A 24528-nucleotide genomic window follows, 5' to 3' on the forward strand; every position below is an offset into this window, starting at 1 on the left:
GTCTGAATTCTTGCCAGGTGCAATGTGCGAATAGATGAGATCTGAAAGCCGTTTTGTGAATACAATAACCTTTTCAGATCGAGGCTTTTCCAGTGTTTTGAATGCAGAACTTTCATCTCCACCTCCAGACTTCTCCTTCTCCAGAAGCACAGCATCAATACTAGCAATCAACGACTGCATCGCCTTCCTGCTAGTGACTTTGGGAATCTGATTGAATTTTTTCGCGACCTTTGACAATATTTGGAGCGTCCCTGCTGCGGCAAAAGTCTTTATGAAAAGCCTGTTGATCTTTCTCATCGCTTTACCATTTGAGCAGTTTGGCTCTGGAGATTCCTTTCCATTTATGCTTTCCTCACTGATTGACTCAATTATTTCATCTAAAGCCTTATCAATCTCTGAAGAAAACGGGGAACTGAGAGAGAGGCTGTCTTTGAACTCACTGAAGAAGTCTGTGATGTCAGTCAAACTCTCGTTGATTGTTTCCTGGACAAGCCTCTTCACACTGTCCACACTGCTTGTTGTTGAACCTCCCTCTGAGGAACTACCTGACTTGGAGCTTACTCGTGAAGAGTAGGAGCTTGAAGAAGTCCTAGAAACCAGAATGGGATCATCTGAAGGGTCATGTTCCTCTGAGGAGATGGCCCGACTTTGCTTGACCAACTGTTTGATTCGTCTATCTGTCTTTAACGACTCGCAGGCATAACAGATCATCTTCTGGACTTTAGCGGGGTTAATGAGGCGGGTTGGGATAGGATTCTCAGAGCTCACACAGCTGGAGCTTGCAGAAAAGATGGAGTTGACAGTCTCCGTCACCTCCTCTACAACCAAGTCTGTGAGCTTATCCAAACTCTCAGACGTTCTTGTGCTGCCTGGTGAAAGACTGTTGTTGAGAGTGTCGCCCAGAATGGACCGAACTTTATCCTCAGACACGGGTGAATAGGGACGCTGCTTTACAATGGCATTTGAAACAGACGTCATTAAGTTCAGCAGAAGTTCTGCCAACATAAATGTTGTAGCTTCATCCGGATTGCATGACTTCAACCTCTCCCACTGCTCTGCTGTGAGCTTCGTAAAAAAGCTTTCAAAGTACGGGCGAACAGTCTCTGCATTTATGTCCATTTGTTTAACTTTCTGAGTGAACTCCATTGTGACTGTTTTTTTCGCTGTTCGAAATGTGTTTTGCATGAAAAATCTCTTGTTCTTCTTTGTTCTACCAACTGGCTGGTTGCTGCAGACTGATTCTTCAATGAAGTAAAGTGGATACTAGGAATTGAGGCAAAGGGGATTAAAGGAATTGAAGCAAAGGGGGTTAAAGGAATCGAAGCAAAGGGGATTAGAGGAATTGAAGCAAAGGGGATTAAAGGAATTGAAGCCAAGGGGGTTAGAGGAATTGAAGCAAAGGGGGTTAAAGGAATTGAAGCAAATGGGATCAGAGGAATTGAAACAAACGGGGGTTAGAGGAATTGAAGCAAAGGGGGTTAAAGGAAGCTAATGGGACTAATAGATCAATGGAAACTCTGATGTGACAATAAGCCACGCCCCTCAACTTTGACTGTTACACAATAATAACCCATTGAACTATTATATCCATTAGTCTGGTATTAGGCTTTTGTTTCACAGACAATACATGTGCTTGCGCTTTCCACTTGGATCGACCTTGTACTGCAGTACCTAACCCTACCTGGTCAAGAGGAGCCCATCACATCACTAACCCTAACCCTTACATATTATTGGGTTATTCAATATGGCCTTGTTTTGTCTTTTTTTGCCCGTTATTCATTTATTTATTCAAATTGATAGTTAGAGTTAGTTTGTTAACAAAATAAATATATAAGTTGTAAATATCCTACTGTGTTTTTTATTTATTTATTATTATTATTTTTAATTTGGTAAATAATGTTGGCGATGGGTGCCCTTTTTGGGGGGGTTTGAGCATCTGACATGAGTGTGTTCAATTTCTAATTAGGTTCAAGAAATAGACCTCAATACTGATGACGAACCTTGTTTCATATTCTCATATAACATATTTTGAGGCCCTCTAACTATGGAAATTGTATATAAATATATCACAGAATTTAGATGCTCCCTTATTTTTGTGCTCCATCTTAAGTGAGAGATCTTCAATTCCAGTTTTACCTTGAAAATGTGTTTATTTGAAAAACAGCAATGCCTAATTTCATAACCAATGCGTAGGTACACTGAGTGGAACTAATGCAGTTCCATACAAAAATGCCATATGTAAGAAGACATTTTACTCCAAAATTGAAAAAGTTGAGATCGAAAATTTCCTTTGAATTTAACATAGCTCATTACAATATTCCCTTTCATTTGCCTCAAGTAAACCTAAATTTAAGCAGGTAACAATCGTTAACAACTACAGATAGACACATTTTGTAACTACCTGTACTTACAATTTCACTCTGTGCATCATTTACTATGAGCTAAACTCCTTGGCTGTAATCCTGCTGTCTTGAAGAGAGACATTACTTGGAAGAGTGAGAAAGCCAGAGCAGCAGCGATGCAGACCCCCAAGGTCCTAGTGCCCGGCCTTTTATTGTTAAGTATGATGAGAGGCTATTGGATCTTAATTTGAAGGGGAAGAAAACATACAAACCAGAAACGCACTCACATATGTAGCATGTTAGAGTTATAAATAACTTGTCCATGTGTAAAACAATAGTTTAATTTTAAAAAAAATAATTTGGGGGGGCTGAAGAACATTTTAGGGGGGCTCCAGCACAGTAGTGACTACAGTTTTATACCAGCAGGGGTCGCCAGCGTACCACAGCAGCACATCATCTTCAGTTCTAGAGTGAACAAAGAGTGCATTACAAGTATATACATTTAACATGAAAATATAATTTTATTTAGTAAAAACAATAAATAGGGACGTTAATGAATAAATCATAAAAATAAAAATAAAAATTTAATAAATTGAAAAAATAAATAAAAATACTGAGTGCTATAGTTTTTAACGATATTTATTAAAGATAAGGACTGCGTACCACAATGCAGAAAAAATATGACGATTAAAAGTCACCAAATTCTATAAAAAAACAATTCTCTTACACATTTTTTATAATACAATTCAGAGCAAACTTATGCTGCAACAACAATATATGTTAAACTTATATTTATATTTGACATTTAACATGCAAACTTTGATAATTAACTTTGTTATTTTTTTTATAAACCTGAATTCAGGACCTACAATTTTACTTTGGCAGGTGTTTGCTATTTTATAGCCGTTTTACAGTAGTGGAAGGGAATAGTGAAATACATACTCAGTAAAATTAGAATAATAAAATAAAGTCGAGAAAATAGTAAATAATATGTACAATATTGAATATGCACAGTTACATCTGTGAAAACCCTGGGTGAGATTTTTAAAGTGCACGTGGTCTACAAGTGTATATATAGAAATGACTTTCTCCACCAATGACAAACAAAAAATTTAAAACCGTCTAGTTCCGCCTCGTGAGGAAACATGTCCGGAACATTACACCAACAAATTACAACCGAGCGATCTCATTGGCTCTTGCGCAGAGCTCCGCCTGGGGAAGCTTGGGAAGCGCGTGACAACCGACCAGACCCGAGTAAACCCTAGCAGTGATAAATACTGACCGAGCCACGGAGCCGGCTGCTCCCGTGCACTCACTCCCCGTTGGTGTCTGTTACTCCCGAGGATATCCAAGGAGTCACCTGTCTGTGTCTAAGATGGAAACCAGACAACAAGGTGAGGCACTTTGTTTACTCCCTGCGCCTGTTTGTTTGTTTGTTTGTTTTGTTTTGTTGTTTGCTTGTTTGTTTGTTGATGTAATAACAAGCTGAACGTTTCATGTTGGCTGCACATTGAGCTGATAGAGTCTAGAGAAAACAGGCATCGACCTGAAGTGATGTGAACTCATGGTTTAGTTTCCTGCAGCTTCCCCTTTATTAAATAATATGTGTTTACACTGGGAATTGAGTGTGTTATTTGTTGTAGCGACCAGACACACGCACACACTTACACAAACACAATAGGTCAGTGTGCAGTAGCAGCACGAGCAGCAGGAGGTTTGTGTTACTGTTCATTCAACACAACATGGAAACTCCAGAGCACATCCAGTCCTGTGGCTGGATACTGCTTCCTGGCTCTGATTCTACCCGCGGCTCTAATGCACGAGTTTCCAGGTATTTCTGGTATTTGTTGCAAATACACACACATACACACACACACACACACACACAATTTTCCACTGCATTCTGAAATCAACCGAACAGCCCTGTTACACTCACATGGTGTCCAGCATCTTAAAGCTTATTCGAGCCAATCAAAAATTGCCTGGACATCCAGGTGATGGTTAAAGATTTATTGCGAGATATATTGTCCTCTATTATAAAACAGTGAATGTATTCTATCGATAGTAAATCACCTATAACAGAGAGTTTCAGTGAATTCATCCTAACAAGATGAAGTTTAAATTGGAACAACAATGTCTTGCATGAATTTTATTTTCTTTTACCTTTCGGAAATCAACTTTGTATGTGGATGGATTTTGTTGTGATATGTGTGGAACTGCTACAACTGATCGATGAACTCAATATTACTGGCGTTCAGAATCTATGAATTGTGTTGCGCCAAATTAACATTTACCGATGATTTGAGTGAAGCGTGAGTCCGAAACCGATCGAGTTAGAGCAACAACTCAGTCAGTGGGGTAAATGTTTGCTCCTTCATGTAGTCAAATGGTTTATTTGCATTCCAGGTCTGAATGGGAACCTGTGTCGTCGGCACTGAGGCTTTGAGGCCAGAGATGGAGCGGGAGGAAAAGATTTGAATTGTTTTTGAATCTTGTTTTATGGGGAAATTGGGATCAACAAATTAGACAAGATTTATCTCATGTGGACCCAACAGGTTTACATAGCGTATGTGGGCCGTGCTGCAGGCAGCTTGATGCCACTTTAGCCTCAATTGATTTTGCGGCCATATGACCATCCCCAGGCCTCTGATTTAGCATAGCCACATGACCCGTGGACCAAATAGGAATCTTGTGACCACAGATATTCCACCCAAGACCGAAAGAAGGGGGGGGGAGACCAGGAAACAGGAGTTAAGAGAGAGAGTGTGGGGGGGGGGGGGGGGGGGGGTGGGTGTGCGTTATGATATATGTGAAATATTCTTCTGTTGATTAAACAGCAAAACAGATGATTCATGAAATGTACCAGTGGTCGTGATGGGAACTCTGCCATCATTCATGCTTGTTCTACACTGAATCCTGTAACTGTGGAACCAGAAGGAAACGAGTGTTATTGAATCAACTCTGCTCTTATGCGGATCTGCTTCCTCCTGTATGGTGTAATGAGATTTCATCAGCTCCCCAGGAATTGCTCCATATCCTCGGGTATTGCTGCCTAAGTGTTTATTAAAGACACAAAAGGTGTCATTGTTAACTCTGACAGTGCAAGTGTTAGTATGCAGGAATTGTATCCTGTGTGACGAGCTCAGAGGAGTTCAGATCTCTGCCCACAAGGGTCAAACGTCAGATTTCCTGTTCCTACACAAATGCAGTGTCAGATAAGGCGCCTGCACCAGCTACTGGGACAAAACAGACCTCACAGGACTTGGTCTGAGTTGAGCACGTAGCTTCTCCAATGCCCAACATTCACCTTAAGTCCAAATCAGGCAGGCACCAAACTGCACACGCTCACAGCAGCTTTCTAAATTGTCCTGTGTTCTTCTTCTTCATCGAGATCAATAAATGATTTTTTGGGAAATTGGTGACCAAGGTTTAAATGAAGTGGGGAAAAAAGGTTCCGGATCCAACCCCTCATCCTGATACGCACCAACGTGTTATTGGCGCTTACCAGCGTTCTTCCACCAAGTTTCTGTTGACTTGTTTTTGTGTGATCTCACTTATAAATACCTACAAACAAGTGGACAGGGGTGAAAACATAACCTCCGTGGTGGAGGTAGATGCTATCCATGGGCTGTGATGGACCTGATCCTCTATATATATATATATATGTATGTATGTATGTGTATGTATGTGTATGTATGTATGTATGTGTGTGTGTGTGTGTGTGTGTGTGTGTGTGTGTGTGTGTGTGTGTGTGTGTGTGTGTGTGTGTGTGTGTGTGTGTGTGTGTGTGTGTGTGTGTGTGTGTGTGTGTGTGTGTGTGTGTGTGTGTGTGTGTGTGTGTGTGTGTGTGTGTGTGTGTGTGTGTGTGTGTGTGTGTGTGTGTGTGTGTGTGTGTGTGTGTGTGTGTGTCTGTGTCTGTGTCTGTGTGTCTGTGTCTGTGTCTGTGTCTGTGTGTCTGTGTGTCTGTGTGTAACCAACCAACCAACCTTCTTGTCTGCTCTCTGCCCTGCTGCCTTGCCTCTGCTGCAGAGCTGTACTCTAGTGTTCTGAGCGAAGGAGCAGTGGTGGACTGGGGCAGCGTGGGTCCCGGAGAGGAGTGGGTTAACTCAGCCACACACGAGGGGCAGCAGGGTAAGACTCCACTTTCCCAGCTGAAAAAAAAAACATAATTCCCCACCGCCTCACGTGGAGCAGAAAAATACGACTTCCGTGCACCGAGGAAGTGACATCACAAACGGCGTAAGGCAGAAAGTGACGTCGCTGAAATCCAACACGTCTGTGTTTTATGTAACCTCAGTGCAGCAGCTTCTTTCTGTCTCATGTGACAAAGTATTGATTTATGTGCCACTGGTCAGGAGAGTGGGTAAGTGTGGTCTGGGTGGGTAAAGCGATGAGTCCGGGCTCCTACCAGAGTAAAAATTTGAAAATTCGTTGGACGGTGATTGGTCTATGAGTTTGCAACAATTTACCAATGTGTTTCCTGCATGAGGTGTGTGTTTGTGTTTGCTAGAGCCCGACTGATTCATCAATAAAAAATGAGCGAGTCAAATATTAAGCTGCAATTACATTTCTTTATTGTGAGGGTTAGATAACAACAATTATTGCAATTTGGCTAAAATATCAGTAGTTTTTATCAGGACGTTTTCGCTTCGTAATATCTGTATTGGCATCGTCCCGGAAATCCGAGTCGGCCTGGATCTAGTGTTTACAGCTTGTTTCCTGCCTGAGTGGCCAAAAAAAACCTTAAGTGCAGGTGGAAGTCAATAAAGTAGTTTGATAGTCATTAGATATGCTAAAACTTCTTCCCCTGAGAACTTGCTTGTACAATAAAATGAATCCAGCTATTTCAGTTTTCTCCAAAAGAGAGTGTACCTGTTGCTTTGCTCAGGTGGGAATGAGGGGATGCTCGACCCCTCTGCCGAGGAGTCGGTTCAGTGGAACTACGGTGACGACTCGGCTCCTGGGCTCACAAACGGGGACAACCCGACAGAATGGGGTAAAGCTTCACCACCGAGGGAGGATCGGTGGGGCCCCACATCAGTGTCCCACTCTGACAACTGGGTCAGGTCCACCATTTGGAATATGCAACAGAACGGCAGAGGTGAAGAGGAATGTAGTTTAGAGCCTGTAGAGTAGACACTCGTTCACTTTGGTTGAACATTGACTTTCTTTCACCTGACCTCTGTGGTCACACCAGGGTCATAGCTGCCACCAAGGGCACTGATGTCCACTTCTAACACCAACAAGAATGAATAGATTATTTTATTTATTGTTATACCTAAGACTTTTTTCAATTGATTACGTTAAGGCAAACCAAAGAATAAGTAAAGAAGGTTTTTTGTTATTTTCCAGCAAGAAATTAGTTGTTTGCAAACATTGGGCCTACATAGAACAAGAAAAAAAATTAGATAATACAATTCGTCATAAAAGTTGACACATCTACTGTATGTTATCATGTTGTTCATACTGTAAATGACACAGTCTCTTCTTGCTGAAATTAACATGGCCATTACTACTGGTTTCTGAAGGGGAACAGACTGAAACGGTTGCTGGTTGTGACAGTTACAGGTTTTAGGTCAGCCAATACAAATAGTCCTTAATCCATCTCACCTCTGGATACGGTCACATGTTCAACCAAAGTGAACGTTTCCTCAAAATGTAGTTTAGACCCTTAGCTTCCTGGATCACGATTAGCCGCGGTGAGGATGAGGAGGTTTTGAAGCAATGGAAATTAAATGAATAATCATCGATATACTTAAAAGAAGAAAAGCACCATTAAAAAAATAAGCATGCAGCTTAAGAGAAAGTTGCGTGTCCACAGGGATTTAAAAAAAAACGTTTTCAGTTCTCATACCAGTGACGAGGTGATGCTTCAACTCTGTAGCTTGGCACAAGGGAGATGGACGATATTTCATAACCATAGAATTAAATTCTCTTTTCGCAAGTAAATGGAACCCAACCCATGTTGGCTAAAAGTAAACAAACTCACTTTGCCTGGAAAGAAACCAACTTGCACTTGATTATAACATTATAAATACATGCTATGCTAATTGATGCCAACAATGCGCACTGCTGTGGTTTCTCATGGTTACCTTTATTTCTAATGAGACTATTATTTAGAGCATTAGAAACTAGTTCAGTGGAAGCGATTATTGTTGTGTTGAGGATGTTGCATCCCTCTCCTGTTTGTACTCCATGTTTGCGAAGTTACATAATAAACCAATGAGTGTTGTAACTATCTTCCCACGGATCTTGCCCTGGCAGGACAAATTGAAACCAGCGCTCCTCCTGGTATCTCTGTGCTCGCCACATGGCTGCGTGAACAGGGACAAACACTCCCTCTGATTCCTCAGTGCACTTAGTTGTGAACAGCTTCCATCTGAGCCACGGGGGGTTTAAAACCCCGATTGTCCCGCTGCTGTGTAATGTCGGCCGAAATAGCTCCCCGACCATAGAAAGGTCCGAGGTTGAGTTCAGTGCCCTAAGCTGCACTCGTGTGAGCTGTGTGTCTTTGCTGCATGTGGTTATGTTCCCCTTTTAACCTTAGATTTGACAGCAGTAGCTGTTTTCCACTTGAGTCGGTCTGTACTAACCTGACCCTGTCCTCCCGTGTCTTACAATGCTGCCACTTCCAGAGAGAGGACACCTCGCCGCAGGTACAGTAGTAGTCCATCTCCTCTCTGTCGTTTTTAATGGTCCACTACAGATACACTGACATTATGACCCACGTGTGTTTGCATTTCTGTGGTTGTGTGGACACAGTCGTTGCCTGTTTCTATGCAAACCTCTTCTTATCATCTTGTTGACCTTTTAAGTCCCTTCCTGGTCTTGGTCTGGTCTTGGTCTGGTCTTGGTCTGGTCGTAGCCTCAGGCCCTTACAGCCACAGTCTCAGCTGAGGACCAAAGGTCACCGGGCACTTCTGACAGGATCATTTAGTTTTTTGTCTTTTCTCACTTTTTATTCAGGCTTTTTTGTTGGATCTTCATTCAGTCAGTATCTAGGGGTCTGCATTAAACTTAGTGACAGGTTCACTGTCTTTCTGCTGCATCAAGCTGTAAACAAGAGTAAGTCAGCTGAGGCCGGTCAGCTGACAGTGCGTTCCACCGTCAACCCTTTGCTGAAAACATTTCATTCATCGACACCCCCGAAATGTTAGTCTTTTTCTGAGAAGTTGTGGCTTAGCTTGGGGCCAGCGTCTACCGAGTGTGTGCTGGGGTTTGTGGGTGTGGCAGTGTTATCGTGTGTGTGATAAATAGCGCTGTCAGAGGTGTAGGTACAGTGTTAAGGGACATAAACAGACATTTTCTTCTAAAGATTGTTTTCTACATTTTCTATACAAAGAATTTTCTTTATTAAACTGCTCACAAAATGAATAGTATTCGTCATATCTTGTTTGGATCGATTAGAGTTGATGCCCGTGATCATCTGAACCCGAGTGTGTGCAAACAAACTCGTGTTTTACGTAACGTCTTTCATTTGAGTTCAATGCCTCAAATCCCCCTTATTATTTGTTTACTAAACCATTGACATCAGTTAGTTGTGTGTGTGTGTGGGTGTGGGTGTTGGTGTGTGTGTGTGTGACTATGTTTGTGTGTGGGAACAGTTTTTGTGCTGCCGTCTGTAGGGTCAGTCAGTTGAGTCAAAGCAAGTTAATCCATATCAGTTAATCCAGATTAGGGCTCAACAGGCTGCAGCTAAAAGATTATGTAACAGACAGAGACGCAGACAGACACACAGAGACACAGACAGACAGACAGAGACACAGACAGACAAACATGTGGACAGACCCAAGGAAAAAGAGCAGAGAGACAAATACACCAGTAACACAGGGAGGTAATGGGACGAAGCAGGGGAAATAAGTTTTCCTTAAGAAAGCATTACAATTTGTCAACATTAGTTTATTTGAGCATAAACAAATCATGCTGTTGGTTTTTGTTGTTTTATTTTTAATATTGAATTTCGTTCACACATGATTTCCCTCTCTCTCTTTTCGACTCGTGTTATTTTCACACGTCCATTTATCAGCGCTTCACCGTGTGTGTGGAATATTTCCTGCAGGTTTTCTGGACTCTGAGCCACTGAAAGAGGCCGATGAAGATTTGGTGTCAGAGGTCAACTTGAACAGCTCCATCATGACGGAGGAGGAGAGAGAAGAGGCTCAGCAAGAACTGGCCAAAGTATGAACACACACACACACAATTTGATAGTACAAAGAGAGTTACAGGGCCAGTACTTTGTGTTCATCTCTGTGTATATTTGTGTGTGTGTGTGTAGCTGGAAGAGGAGATCAGTACCCTGAGGCAGGTTTTGGCGTCCAAAGAGAAGCAGCACGCAGAGATCAAACAGAAACTGGGCATCAGTCCTCTGAGCGAGCTCAGGACCAACTTCACTAGAGGCTGGCACGACATGCAGTGCTCCTCGGCGTAAGTTTGTGTGTTTTTGTCTGTGTGTGTGACAGTGGTGGTAATGGCAGCAGCTCACAGCAGAGCGGCTCCTCTGTTTGCTGTCAACAGAAATGCCCTTTAGAGGACACACACAAATAAAGTGAACATACACAAAGGGCAGGTAGCTCCCACAGCAGATATCCTCCTCTAAACTCAGCAATCTTTGATAAACACAGATATCACTAAATTCATTTGAAAATAAATAATCCTCTGCTTCGAGCGGCGCAGCGGTTGTGTGATTTCGTATCATTGTTGTGTTCAGACACACACACACACACTAACATCATTGATCTAATTAAAAACACATCAAACGGTGCTGAGGGCACAATTTGCTTCACATGGCTCCTCCAGTCCTGGAAAAGATAAACACTTATTGTCTCCTGTGCTTCTCTGCTGCAGAGTAGAAAAAACACTTACCTGTGATTTTATCTACAGTAGGGGGATAGGCTTTATATTTTAACAGACAGATTTATAAATGTGTTACTGTAAAACACAACGGCCATAAAAATCTAGAAATTTAAACTGTAATAAACTGTATTTTATCTTGGATGCATATTTCAGCACAGGGTTTAAAGTGTCATCATTAGAAATAATGATTCGATGGTCAGTTTCCAGCACCATCGAATCATAAAGACGAGGGAGGAGGAAGAGGATCGTCTCCACAGGGCCTCACTTCTTATCCAGTTACACTCGGGCCTGAAACCTTACACACACACAGCCTCCATTCTCATCTATAATGAACCAGTGTGACCACAGGGGTGGGAGACGTGTGAGACACGCAGACACATGATTGGTTTAAGGTCCAATTTAGGATCCCCCTGGAAACCGAGAAGGGTCACCACAAGACCCACGATGTAATACGAGACTTAAAAACATGAAATCACCTGAAACCTGGGTATTTAAATCACTGATATAACTGTTCAAGTTGCAATATTGTTAATAAGGAGTCAAAGTGAAGTTGGTCAGTAATTCCAAAGAAGTGTGGAAAGTGTTGACATCAAACCGTTATGACAAATAATGTTTTACGGTTTAACCACAAACATAACCCTAACCCTATAATATATAATAATATAAATAAATTGAAAAATCTAACGTAACATAACATATAGAACTTGAATTAAGTAAATATATTGTTTTTTTTTATATATATTATTCTTTATTTTTTATTCTGTAAAATAAAGGTCTTCATATCTGCAAATATCAATGTCCACAGCAGTATGTCCTGATATGGCTCTTGCCGGCCAACTGATATATTGTCCGGGCTCTGGTGAATACTTTGTTAATATGAGTGTGGGCTCAGTGCCTGAATGTGTAAAATATATCCATGTGTGTGTCAGATACAGGAAGACGTCAGAGACGCTTTCCACAGCAGGACAGAAGACCTCGGCTGCCTTCAGCACCTTCGGCACCACCATCACCAAGAAGTTTGGAGACATGAGGTACAGAACGTCACTCCATTCATTACACATCTAAAGCCTTCATGTTTCCACCGGTGCCAGCAGTCTGTCCGTTGCTAATCTGCAGGGTCAACTGCCTCCTCCTTCATTTGCATCCATAAATTATATTTAAATCCACATCATCCTCTGCGTCTCTCTTTTCAAACATCACGCAACCCTTCACAAGTTTCTTTTTCCAACCCTGGCTGTGCATTAGCTCATCTCAAAACGTTTATCATAAACTCATCTGCACAAACCAACCCAGTTCAACCCATCTCAACCTCCACTGATGCATTCCCACTTGTATCCAGGTTACAGACATGTGTCTGTTTGTGCTGTCCATCCCTGAGGTTTGACTCTTGATGTGCCTCCGTTCAGAGGAGGCTGAGATTATGTAAGAGCACGATAAGCTGCTTTCTGAGCTGAAGGACTAAAGCAAAGTCTGTGTCCGTCCGTCACTTTCTTCCTCTCTGACACCCTGTGTCGCCCTGTGTGAGGCAGTGACGGCCAAAAGAAAGCGAGAGGCTGTCAGAGGACAACTGTGAACGTGTCTTTATTGTTGCGTGTGGAATATAAAGAGCATTTGTGTGTACGACAACAAGGGAAAGTTGCAGAATGAGGGCCTGTGTTTGTGTGTGTGTGTGGGAGCATGTTGCAGAGTGTGTGTTTATCACAGGAAAATAGCCTTCATGTCAGGGTCAGGGAACAAAGCTTATTGGAGAAAAACAGCAACATGCTGTACATACCGACTCATTCAAGCTGAGAGTTTTTCTTATTTCTGTCTTGTTTGAGAAATGAGTCATGATATATGTTACTTCTTTCATATTTACACTGCTGCTTTCAGCAATAACCTTGAAACTTGTATATGTGTTGATCTATTTTTAAGTCAAAGTTAATTCTAATAAGTTCATTGTGTTTTTGGGATGTCTTCTTTTTGAATCAGTGTATTATCTTCGGTGTATTCCAGCATGGTTGGTCTAGAGTTATTGTTCCCGCGGAGGTATGTTGTGTGTGTGTGTGTTTGTCTGTGTGGTGTGTGTGTGTGTAGGTTTGGTACATATGAACATACAGCAAGCATGTTCTTGTTCAAAGCATGTTCTTGGGTGAAATTAGTCCCAACTGATTTTCTCTTAAGTTTTATTCCCAGAGAATACAACACACCACAGTTTGCTCATGTTTGCTTTTGTGTGTATTAATGTCCGGTTGCATTCATCTTATTTTACTAGAAAAATGCACATAATATAAACAACAACATTACAAAAACAACAACAATATATATGTATTTATTTTTGTTATAAAATAAAATAAAATTGTATTCAATGTGATCTCTTCATTAAGCTAATTAGCCTGTGTTTTATTGACTTTTATTTCTTCTATTTATTACACGTTTATCTATCTAAGGCCTTTCACTGTCAATTATATTAGTTTCGTCTTATTCTTGGCTTAAAGCTTATTTTCATCCCATCAAATCAACATAAAAAATATTTGTCATTTTATATATTTTTTTCCCTCTCTTTGGTTTGTTGTTTCTGTGCCACTGTCACTAATTCTCTTTTCTTGCAGCAACAAACTTTTTATTCCTGTCTTTGCAGTGTGTGTGCGTGTGTGTGAATAAGTACTAGTTGATCTGTAATAGAGAAAAATATGTTATGAATAACAATTTTTAAAATGAATTTTAAAAGCTGTTCTGGCCTTTCCGAAGCCTCTTAAACTGTTTTCCATCCTCCCCCATGCTTCACAAGGTCCAACTCTATAGGGTAAGAGTCACACAGCTGATTATGCCACATTAGGCAGAGGCCTTAACTCAATAGATGCATGAGCGGTTGGTCAGCTGAGTCCTGTTGAGGGAATGATGCCGCCCCGCTGGACGGTAGCCCTCACTCAGGTCAGGCGCTCGTCTCAGCCCAGACGCACATCTAATTGATTATGCTGTCTGATAAGCCAAAAATAAATTAGATCAATGAATCATGTGAACAAGATGTCATGAACTCTGCTGCATTTTGCTCTAAAGAAATCCTAAAGCCCAGCAAATAGGAGGAGGGTGTTTTAGGAACATGCATAATTTTTTTATTTCACTTTGGAACAATTACTTTATCGCTGAGATTGGGGAAAATAGGTGAATGAAACTAGCTGTTATTTGCAGCCTTGTATTATATCATATTGCATGTTGTAGGTGTTACCGTCTATATTCCTCTTCCAGTAGAACAACCAGTTCCCCTGCAAAACCAGTTCCTATCCCTCGTCAGTTTAGTGGATCTGTCACCATCTGACCCGTCTCTCAGTTCATCATCTATATGACCCCTCAAATACAAACACTGTTTTCTCTCTCCCTGAATGTAGACCAATTTAACTGTGTGCGTGTGTGTGTGTGTGTGTCTGTCTGTCTGTTGTGTCTGTGTGTGTCTGTGTGTGTCTGTGTGTGTCTGTGCGTCCGTGCATATGTGCTTGTGTACTCTGTGCTAATCATTAACTCTCTCTCACCACGCTCTCTGGGAAACAGCTACTCTATCAAACAGTCTATGAGCATGCCCACCATGAGGTAACCTGTGTGTGTGTGTGTGTGTGTGTGTGTTTGTGTGTGTGGTTGTTAGATGTTTCTTTTCTTTTTATGGAAATTTTTGGTAGAATCTTTTTTTTACACTAGAATTTACTTTAAGTTTATCCGAATTATTGTGGATACTATAACAGTGCGATAGATTAGTTAATGTGTTTATCAGTTTCAGACTAATATGGTCACTCTGATAAACCTGTGCAAGTTAATAAACCTGACATCTGCTCACACCATCACATTGTTTTCAGTTCACGCCTCAGTTCAGTTATTTCTGCTAATACAGAAAATACATACTCTTATATAGGAAAACTCTCCCATGGGGTTTATCACAAATAACGCTCATTGCTCAGTTCATTACATGAGAGAGTTCTTTTGAACTGGTGGCACATTAGGGACTTTATAGTTATTTCAGTAAGCAATTCAGGGCGTTACGAAATAGTTAATGACATATTTTTTTCTTTTTTCTTTTCAGAAACTCTCCCAGCTTCAAGTCTTTTGAGGAGAAAGTTGAAAACACAGTGTCGACTATTAAGGTGAGTATCGTTTGTGTGTGTGTGGGTTTGTGTGTGTGTTTCACTCCAAGCCGTGCACAAATGTATGCATGTATATTTTGAAATCCACATTTCTAAACAACCAAAAATCTGGAATAACAAATCAACTATCAAACATTCAAAACACTATAATCTGTGTGTAATTGCAGGTTTACAGTGTGACTCAGTGTAAACACACACAGTTATTTATACTCGCAGTAAAGCAGCAGATTCTCATCTTTTATCTATACTTTATGGGCGTAGAAAGAGGTTAGAGATAAAGGTCTGTATTTGACGGGTTTCTGTAAACATCTACTCCGTCGAGCAGGAGGCTAAACTGCTGCTTTGTTCTCTGTTTCATTTGTAACTTCGTGTTTTTTCATCTCAGTGACATCAGGGCCCTGTGTAAACAAGTACACATTAGAAACTCTCTCTTTTTTAACACTTAGTGTCATTTCTGAAACCATATTTAAATGAAATAAAATTTACTAGGAACTATTATTAAACTTTTATAAAATGTAAAAATGTCTCTCCTGTACTGTATAATCACCAATGTCCTATGTGCATTATACAGTAAATATGAAGTGAGGCAGAGCGAGGTTTACACCCTGCAACAGGAACAGTGGTGGGGGAAGTACTCAACCATTGTACCTTAATCAAAGTAAAAATACCACATTGACTTTTATAGTTGAGTAAAAGTGAGTACCTTACTTTCTTTTAAATATAAGTGGAATATTTAAAAGTTAAAGCGGTTGATGTAGTGGAGTACAAGTTTTTGACTATAATCTAAAGTAAACTACATATACAAGTTAAATGTAATTCAGTACAGTAACAAAGTATATACAGTACTTAATAGTAAATAAAGTAAATAAAGAACTTTGTTATATCCTACCACTGCCCAGGAAACTTTACAATACTGTATGTTAAAGATAAGTAATAAAAAGTTTAAATAAAATCTGAAAGATCTGTTAAAATGATGTTCCTTGCAAATGTCAGTGTTGATCTTTGTGAAACTCTTCCTCCTTGAGGCAATTCGGCAGAACAACAACGGTGCATCAGAGAGATGGAAGGAAGATGAGTGACCTTTAACCTCAAAGATTTTTCTTTCCTTTCCCTTTATACCAGACAAAGGTCGGTGGCACAGGGGCCGGAGGCAGCTTTGAAGAAGTCCTCTCATCCGCAGCCAACGCCAGCTCTCAGGACACGCCCACCAACAACCTGACAGACAGCTCGGAGAGGCAGTGCTAGAGCTGCATCCCAAACCATGAGGCGGGACTAACAAACCAGGAGCTGTATCACTGATATATCACAGCACTTTGTCACATATCCACTAAAAGCTCTGACTTAACAGATTTTATTTGAGGTGTTTTAAGACGATTCGGCAAAAAAGTCTGACGATATATAAGGAGGCTGAGCAAAACAACATCAGGAGGCAGAGAAACCAAAATCCAGAGGTGAGAGGAGAAAGTATTTGAGCTGCACTTAAAAAGTGATCTGAACTTTATCTAAGTCGAATGCAGATATCTCCAGAGGGTTCACTTACTTTCTCCTGCCTCGGTTGATCTTTATTCTGTCACTGAGCTTCGTGTGTTTGTTCCTCGGTTGGTGTCAAATCGCAGCTAGAACCTCAGCTACAGAACCTTCATCCCTGTCTGTGCTTTGGAAATCCATCCAAAGTGGAAACAGTCTCACTGGACTGATGACAGTGCTGCTCCACTATAGAACTACCACTCTTCAATTGTTTAACAATATATACAAAACTACAGTTTAGGATATTATTAGAAATATGTGATTGATTTAAAAGCTAAGTACTTTTGAAACAAACTGATTGATTTTACTCTTAGACAAGATATGTGTTCCTGCAGAGAATCTGCAGATTTTAAAAGTCTTAAAAAGCATGGAATTCATTTTATATTTCTTCTTCAAAAAGGCTTAGTGGGTATTCAAAAGTTTTTTAGTTTTTCCCGTCCATTAGTCCAAAACTCATTTACTGCTTTATATGACCAGAAACACCAAATACAAAATCACTTTGTAGCTAAAACCAGCAAGTGTTTGACATTATTGCTTTAAGATTTGATCACAGCACCTAAAGATCTTTTGAAAATTGCAGTCAAATAACTTGTTGAATGTAAAACACGTTTGCTGGAGCCCGTTTTAATGCTGGATCATACAAATGATATATACTCAGTTCATTCACACTACAGAAAATACTAGTTTTTACAAGAGGCAACGAGATATTATATTTCACCACACACGACACACGTGCTGTGAAATATAGACACATGTTACCTTTTGTTTATGAATAAATGTAATAATGTCGTGAAGTTTTGATTTTTAATGACTGTAACAAAAAAATTGGCTGATAAATCACAAATGATGAAATCTGATGCTGGATTTTCTGCAAACAATTTTGCTCTAAGACAGCTGTGACTGAGGATATATAATACGAACTAGAGAACTTTGAGTCAGTTGGATCGGTGTAGCTGTATTTGATCTGAATGTTCTAAAAAAAATATGTTTGTCACCTGCTGCTAATTCACAGGTATACATGTATTGTACATGTACTGAGTATCAGACAGTAACACAACCTGTGTTACTGTAACGTGACCCTGAAACCCAGCACACGTGGTAACTTACACCAGCTCAGATCTGAGTTTGAGCACAACTAACCCGTTAAAAGCTGAAAGAGTGTTTAATATCTACCTTCACTATGAGAAGGTTGACACCACCAAAGATAAATTAAATATGATCATGTCTCTTTTTTCATAAATACTGTCTTTCATGTGTTAAAGTGATAAAAAGCCCTGGATCATTTCAGTCCGTCCATGAAACTTGTTAGAGAAAGAAAAATAAAAAGTTAGTTCTGATTTATTATCCTTGAAAATACAAAACCCAGTTTGTTATATATTTGTATGTTAACCATGGCTTGTACTCAGATCTTAAAAAAAAAAGCTTGTACTAAAACTCCCAAAGACATAAACTGTGACATTGACATATAACAACATTGTGTTTAACATATTCAGTTGTATTCATACATTTAATTACACACTGTGTTAAATAACTGTTTTTATGTCTGAAAATAAAAATCACTTAAACCAAACATGACGTGTGACTGTTTTAAAACAAAGAACTGTGACTGAAGCTGCAGAAAAAACTGAGAAAAACAACAAAGCAAACATAAGCATGTGTCCTCCTGCAGAGGTCGTGGGTTCGATTCCCTCTCCCAAATTCAAACTAACCGTCCTGTCAATAAAAGCAAAATGCCAAAATAGCAACATGTCGGACCCTGCGTACTGCACAGTGTGACTGCAGCAGAAAATAGATGAGCACTATTAATTGTTATGTAATATCTGCCAGATTATATACGTTTATTAACATGTCAACCTGTTAAGAAAGTGTTGGTATTGTCAAGTAATTTCTCTCTGTACAATATATGAAACATTGAATCATATTGTATTCAAATATTATCTGGTGGTATTTGTATTGGTAATCATAAGAATAGATTTACTATAGAAAATGAACAATACAGAATCCAGGACAGCATGGATCTAACACTGAGGTAAAAAGAAATTCCCAAAATTCAGTGTCCCACCTCCGCTCACGAATCTGGTCACGTGACATAGTTGTGTGTGTATTATCTCTGTCCGTCCACCAGGGATGAGTCTGTGCTTTTTTGTGTTACGGTCAGGAGTTGTGTGGAGGTGAGTGTGGCCGTGCAGATACGCCACCAGAGGGCTCAGAGTTCCCAGAGTTCTTTGTGGCATTGGTTTTGTTCATGTGACGGCCTCTCTCTTCATTCAAAGAGCTGACGAGCTGGAGCACGTCTGGGTGGTGGAAACGGCCTGAGAACAAAGGAAAATATAAAAACTAAAATGTTTGAAAAATATTTGCCGTTCATGAAAGCGAAAAGCAGATTGGAGACTCACCGCTGGTGGAGTCGAAGAACTCCTGGAGTCTCCCCGGCGCTCCCTCCAGCTCTTCGTACTCGTGAGCCTGCAGGATCATCTCCAGGAGGTCGAACTGTTTCACCAGCCTGGCCTCGGCACTGCTCTGAGTTTCATACTCCTGCAGATCACACAGGTCCATGTCATTATCCTACAAACACTGAGTCCTGTTGTTAGATCAGTTCAACTGTTTACCTCCCACAGCCCAAACATCTCCTGCTTGAGACCCTCTGGCAGGAGACCGGACAGATGTCTCATCGCTTCCTGCAAGAAAAGTGAGATTTATTAAAAGACAAAGATAGTGACGGCTTTTTAAATATAAATCCTCATCATTGTTTATAATGACATGTGGTTGCACCTTGGATACAAACTATAATATTCAAACAACTGGTGATGCATCCATTACATGGTGGTTTGCAACTTATCATCCAACTAGTGTCGACGACCTTCTTTCACACAAGAGATGTCTCCCGTCTTGTTTTAAAACACAAACAGTAACACATGTACTGCTGGACTCATAGTGTTTAGTTGTAATGTGAACGCTGCTCGTCTCTTGCCTCTTCTCTCCTGTGCTTCTCTGCTTTACTGACGTTGTCTGGGGGAGCGATATCTCCCACAATGCACTCTGCCATGTCGTGAACCAAAGCCAGCTTTATACACCTGAGGACAGACGGATTGACGGGAGACGTTAATAAATGCGGACGCGGGTTGAGTTGCCATTTGGTGGTCGGTAGTTGACAGTGTCAGTCATGAGTAGATAACAGATTTTTCATTTTGCAGTGAATGTTATCTTCTTGAAAAGTTTATAAATGTACAAACTTTAAACAGATGATGTCCAAATGTCAACGTGTATATGTGTGTCCCACCTGTCCTTGTCCACTGTGGGGTCAGTGATGGTCAGAGACATCATGGCCATGCGGTACATGTGGTCTGATACGCTCTCGGGTTTCTTCACCTCCCTGTACACCCAGCCGGTCCGTGGGACTCTCTGTGGGAGACACAAGCGATTTCTCACCACTTATTCCTCCAGATCAGTGAGTCTGTGTTTGTGTGTGCACTGAATTCACTGTTTCAAATCAATGACACATTTTGTTGTTTACTGTTTTTTTTATCTTCTGAAATAGAAAACTGAATTTCTTCAGGTTTTACTCTGTTGTAAAAAAACAACCACAAGCAAGTGGACCACAACAACAGTTATTCACCCAAATTATTGAAGATTATCTTAGTAAATAGAAAAGTAAAGTGTACAAGTAAAGTGTTAATACATTTGACTGTATCATAAATGGATAAGATTTGCTAAATCTTGTGTGTGTGTGTGTGTGGTACTACACTGATCGGAACCAGCAAAACCGTTAGAGAGGAAACTGAGCCTAAAAAAAAACGAATCCAGAGAATCAGGCTACAACCGATCAACTTTTCTTTTCTGCACAAGGACACAGTCACTAGAACAGAGTGTGATGAAGCCTCTTACTTTGAGTTGTCCGATAAGTTTCATAAACTGCAGCATGTTGCTCATGTTGCTCAGGTTCATGCCGGCTGCTGCCTCCATGGGGGCCGCCATTACTGTCCAATACAAATACTATACTAGAAGAGAGTGCGGCCGCTAGATGGCAGCATAGAAAACAGAATGAGTAAAAGGAGAAACTGCAGTAAAACCCTGGTTTGCTGATCTCTGTCTTTTTTTTCTTTTACGTGTTTGCAGAGAGAAGGTTTTGCTCGATTCATTCTGTCCTCACAAAAAGAAGACATGTTAAATCCCTTACAAAAGATCAGGAAGGAATACATGTAGATGGCAGTAATGAGGCGAGCGGAAAGGAAATCCACGAAGAAGAAGATGCACCGGAAGTCAGAGGAGCGGGAGATTGGAAAACGTAAACAAACTGGTCGCTGCCGTTCTCGTTACTTTCGTTCGGATCATTTTTTGCGAAGATGTTGAACAAGGCCCCGAAGCTGAAGAGTACGATCAAGATGAAGGCGAAGGGGAACGTGAACGTGAGGCCGGCGTCTGAAGCGATGGTACGAGAACCAAACCACGTTATTTCTGACTGTTCACTTTGTGAGCGGCTAACTTTTGCTTTTAGCTAGCTGACCTGAAAGGTTGTACTTGTCATATGCAAGTGAAACGCAGGGTGATCATCACAATGAAGGGTGTTGGACAAGAGGAAACCGCTCAGCTCAGCAGTGCAGTAGTTAAATAGAAGCAAGTTAAAAGTGCTACTATAAAAAAGTACAAAAACACAATATTATACAAAACCAAGACTTAAAACATTTGGTGAACCCTCAAAACCACGAGCCCTATAGTTTCTTTCCACATGAAACTCTCTGATCACTCCTGCAATAACTGAATTTATTTCATTACACATCTTATAGTCCTATCTATTTATTTGAGTCATATGACTTTACCTTTGCAAAAGACAACTGCAATTTTGCACGCTTGTCTTTTTAGTCGTCTTTTGTATTCAGTCATTTCATCTTCGCTCTGTATGTGCGAGATGTGCTGATATAACACAATCATTTCCCAATTTGGAATCAATAAAGTACATCTGTCTGTCTATTCAAGGGTACAGTGTGACATTCGTTGTAAATGAAGGACACTTTAACTGTATGGAGTGCATCTGAAAAGTTATTACACATGTGTATGTATAGTTTATTGCAACGTGTGTGCATCACTTCATATTTTTCCAAATAAAGTGCCAACAGGCATGAAAATGATGTGCCGAGGGCTCTTGGTAATGATTTCACTGCAAGTACCGGAACCTAAGGCGTGTTTTCTCCTGTTTCCCGCAGATTGAACTGATCACGCTGTTGTTCCTGAGCAACCTGGCAGAGGAGGCCAAGGCCAACGCGTTTGAGGAAAAGTCTGCAACCATCAGAGCCCATCATGTGAAAGCAGTCTCCAAGGTCAGATCTGACACCGCTCAGATCACTGCCTGTGTCTAACTTGTGTTAACATCACACTAACATGACATCTACAAACTGAACTGAATAAATGTTAGATGTTTTGTGATAAAGGATGCAGCTAATATTAGTATAATATTAGGACCTCCCGATACTATACAATCGCAATACTTTAGGTGCCGATACGATATGTATTGCAATTCGATATTACAATTTCTTTTTTTTCAATACTGGACCATGGAAAACAGTTGAATCATACCTTCAAATACAACACAGTCAAATTGACTTAGAGCTTAACAAGTTTTATTTCAAATATTAACATTAACTTTCTCCCCCATCCCTAGTAGATTATCACTGCTGCCTGTTTAATATTTACCCAGATGATTGTTTCGTCTATCAAATGCCAGACGGTGATGAACTGAGGCCAATCCCATGTTCCTATTATCCCATGTTATCTTATTTTGTACTTCAGTACTCCAAAGTCTCAAAATTCAGTTTAATGAATCTGAGTTTCAGTTAAAGACCTTGATATTAAATTCACAGGAAGAGAGGAGCAGTGAAAGATTCACACTCAATAAGCTAAAACCAGTGATATTGTGCTTTTCTGCTCAGAGATGATTTAAGTAAGTTGTCAGTGGTTGTTCCTAAAGACGGTTCCCGGATGCCTCTTTGTTGTAACATTTAACAGACATTACAACACACAGTACTGATCTCATGTTTTCGAATGCTGTAGATGTCCATTTTTTGGGATGGTTCATGGTTTGCATACATGTGAAACAAGGACATGATAAATGTGTGGAGCTTTTTTTATGGTAATGCACAAAAGATATCAGACAGATATATTCCTGCGCAGTGTAAAGTACATCACTCTTTGCTCAAAGGTTAATAATCCTATGTGAACTTAGATGTCCCCGATCAATATCTCTGTATTAAAGTTTGTAGTCATTGGGACGATTCTCCAAGTTCAGTTAGTCTTGCGTAGACTCACAAATTAGGCCTTTGACCCTGGCCTTGATTTCACTGCAGCATCTTTGGTCTTTTCTCCACCTCTTTTATTTAGTCAATTCACTAGAACCTTTTTCCTATTTATATAAAAAAAAAGTATACATATGATATGATTTCTTGTTTCCTCTAACATATTTACATGCTTCACCAGCACGTACTTTACCCCTTTTTACCTGATCTTCTCCTACTTCTTTGTTTTATAGAAGAGATTTAGACTCTTGTTGACTCTCAGTTGTCGTTCTCTTTAAATATAAGCACATGTCAAATTGGTATTAGTGATTTAAATTTATTTCTTGAACATTTTGAACGGGAAGTAGATTTACAGAAATGTTTTCTTTTCTTTTTAGAAGATGCTGAAAAAAGCAAGAGGATGAAGACGGCACAAATGCATCATTATAATTATTTTTTTTACATTGTCATGAATTGCCGCAGCAATATTTTTGCTTTTTGTGATACATACCTTGTTTTCTTTTGAAACATTTTTTTTCTGCGTGTTTATATAAGTCCTTCATATCTGTATATATAGTCTGTATCTCTTTTCGTGCTTTAATAGTTTTATTAAATTCTTGTTGATCTTAAAATGCCTCATATTTTACACATCTGTAACTGGAAGAAGACAAAAATAGTTTTCTTGTATGAACACATTCACAACTGCTGCCACTATCAGGTGGACTATTACACCAGAAAGCCATCATTTAAAAACCTGTGTATATCCCAGATTGGATGTTTTGATCATATCAGAATAACTTGGAACCTAAATCAGATATTGAGTGTACAATCTTTGAACTCCAAGCTGTGGATGGTTTATCGTCCATTATCTCTTTTCACCTCCTGTCTCACTCCACCAACCCTCTGTCATGCCCACTCTGCATCCACTTCGCTGAGCGCGGCCTCAGCCTCCTTCCACATTCCTCACCTCTTCACGCTGTACGGATTATCTACGAGCTCAGATGCTATCCGGTTCATTCCTTATCACCATCGGGTCCCTAACAGCGAGTCTTTTGTGATTTTGTTTATTTCTTTTTCAGGCATGTGAGCGGTGAAAAGGTCACAGTTCGGTTGTTAAGTTGCTCAATCATTGCACATAAATTTATACTTGGATGTCAACACATCCACCAGAACCTTGATGGCAGCTGTTGATCTCAAAGATGTTTCTGGTTTATATTAGTGTGAACTCGCTATTTATTGACTTTATTGATATTATATATCGGATTGAACAGGATTTCACGCAAATGTCGACATGCGTTTCTTAACCACTTACTGTATTATTCACTTGGCTTTCTCCCTCCTTTGCTTCATGTTCTCGTTCCCCCGCTCTCTTTTTGGCAGTTGAGACATTCCATGGACTCCAATGGTTATTTTCTTCAAGAATCTGAT

The 24528-nt window shown here is 40.2% G+C and overlaps 3 protein-coding genes across 10 annotated transcripts; 2 read left to right on the forward strand and 1 right to left on the reverse strand.

The window, feature by feature from the left end:
• Window positions 1-3574: 3574 nt before the first annotated feature.
• Window positions 3575-18404, forward strand: tpd52l1 (tpd52 like 1). Of its 7 annotated transcripts, none has more exons than XM_062410810.1 (11): window positions 3575-3736; window positions 6372-6473; window positions 7231-7443; window positions 8978-8998; window positions 10402-10520; window positions 10618-10766; window positions 12131-12226; window positions 13966-13980; window positions 14724-14762; window positions 15247-15307; window positions 16430-18404. In XM_062410810.1, exons 1-11 carry the CDS (start codon window positions 3718-3720, stop codon window positions 16550-16552), a joined length of 957 nt encoding a protein of 318 aa, XP_062266794.1. In that variant the 5' UTR covers window positions 3575-3717; the 3' UTR covers window positions 16553-18404. The 7 variants fall into 7 exon arrangements, with proteins under 7 accessions (XP_062266794.1, XP_062266792.1, XP_062266796.1 ...); XM_062410808.1 differs by having other exon boundaries at window positions 3576-3736; window positions 12125-12226; XM_062410812.1 differs by lacking the exons at window positions 13966-13980; window positions 14724-14762 and having other exon boundaries at window positions 3577-3736.
• hddc2 (HD domain containing 2) lies at window positions 17985-20818 on the reverse strand. Its single transcript, XM_062410816.1, has 6 exons — window positions 20720-20818; window positions 20115-20236; window positions 19806-19908; window positions 19444-19512; window positions 19231-19369; window positions 17985-19146 (listed from the first exon to the last, which is right to left on the reverse strand). Exons 1-6 carry the CDS (start codon window positions 20807-20809, stop codon window positions 18989-18991), a joined length of 681 nt encoding a protein of 226 aa, XP_062266800.1. The 5' UTR covers window positions 20810-20818; the 3' UTR covers window positions 17985-18988.
• Window positions 20819-21075: 257 nt separating this feature from the next.
• Window positions 21076-23726, forward strand: cenpw (centromere protein W). 2 transcript variants are annotated; one of them, XM_062411687.1, is made up of 3 exons: window positions 21076-21264; window positions 22036-22149; window positions 23499-23726. In XM_062411687.1, exons 1-3 carry the CDS (start codon window positions 21178-21180, stop codon window positions 23523-23525), a joined length of 228 nt encoding a protein of 75 aa, XP_062267671.1. In that variant the 5' UTR covers window positions 21076-21177; the 3' UTR covers window positions 23526-23726. The 2 variants fall into 2 exon arrangements, with proteins under 2 accessions (XP_062267671.1, XP_062267672.1); XM_062411688.1 differs by having other exon boundaries at window positions 23502-23726.
• The last annotated feature ends 802 nt before the right edge of the window (window positions 23727-24528 follow it).

Source organism: Platichthys flesus, chromosome 18 (genome assembly GCF_949316205.1).
Source record: "Platichthys flesus chromosome 18, fPlaFle2.1, whole genome shotgun sequence".
Taxonomy (NCBI): domain Eukaryota; kingdom Metazoa; phylum Chordata; class Actinopteri; order Pleuronectiformes; family Pleuronectidae; genus Platichthys; species Platichthys flesus.

Excerpts from the sequence above, each read along its gene's own strand:
- hddc2 (XM_062410816.1), bottom strand. The coding sequence starts at position 20,809 with ATGGCGGCCCCCATGGAGGCAGCAGCCGGCATGAACCTGAGCAACATG. Across the intron at positions 20,237-20,719 it reads AACTTATCGGACAACTCAAA|AGAGTCCCACGGACCGGCTG; the intron begins GTAAGAGGCTTC and ends TGTCTCCCACAG. Across the intron at positions 19,909-20,114 it reads CCCACAGTGGACAAGGACAG|GTGTATAAAGCTGGCTTTGG; the intron begins GTGGGACACACA and ends GTCTGTCCTCAG.
- cenpw (XM_062411687.1), top strand. The coding sequence starts at position 21,178 with ATGTTGAACAAGGCCCCGAAGCTGAAGAGTACGATCAAGATGAAGGCG. Across the intron at positions 21,265-22,035 it reads GGCCGGCGTCTGAAGCGATG|ATTGAACTGATCACGCTGTT; the intron begins GTACGAGAACCA and ends TGTTTCCCGCAG. Across the intron at positions 22,150-23,498 it reads ATGTGAAAGCAGTCTCCAAG|AAGATGCTGAAAAAAGCAAG; the intron begins GTCAGATCTGAC and ends TTTTCTTTTTAG.
- tpd52l1 (XM_062410808.1), top strand. Across the intron at positions 7,444-8,977 it reads TATGCAACAGAACGGCAGAG|AGAGAGGACACCTCGCCGCA; the intron begins GTGAAGAGGAAT and ends TGCCACTTCCAG. Across the intron at positions 15,308-16,429 it reads ACACAGTGTCGACTATTAAG|ACAAAGGTCGGTGGCACAGG; the intron begins GTGAGTATCGTT and ends CCTTTATACCAG.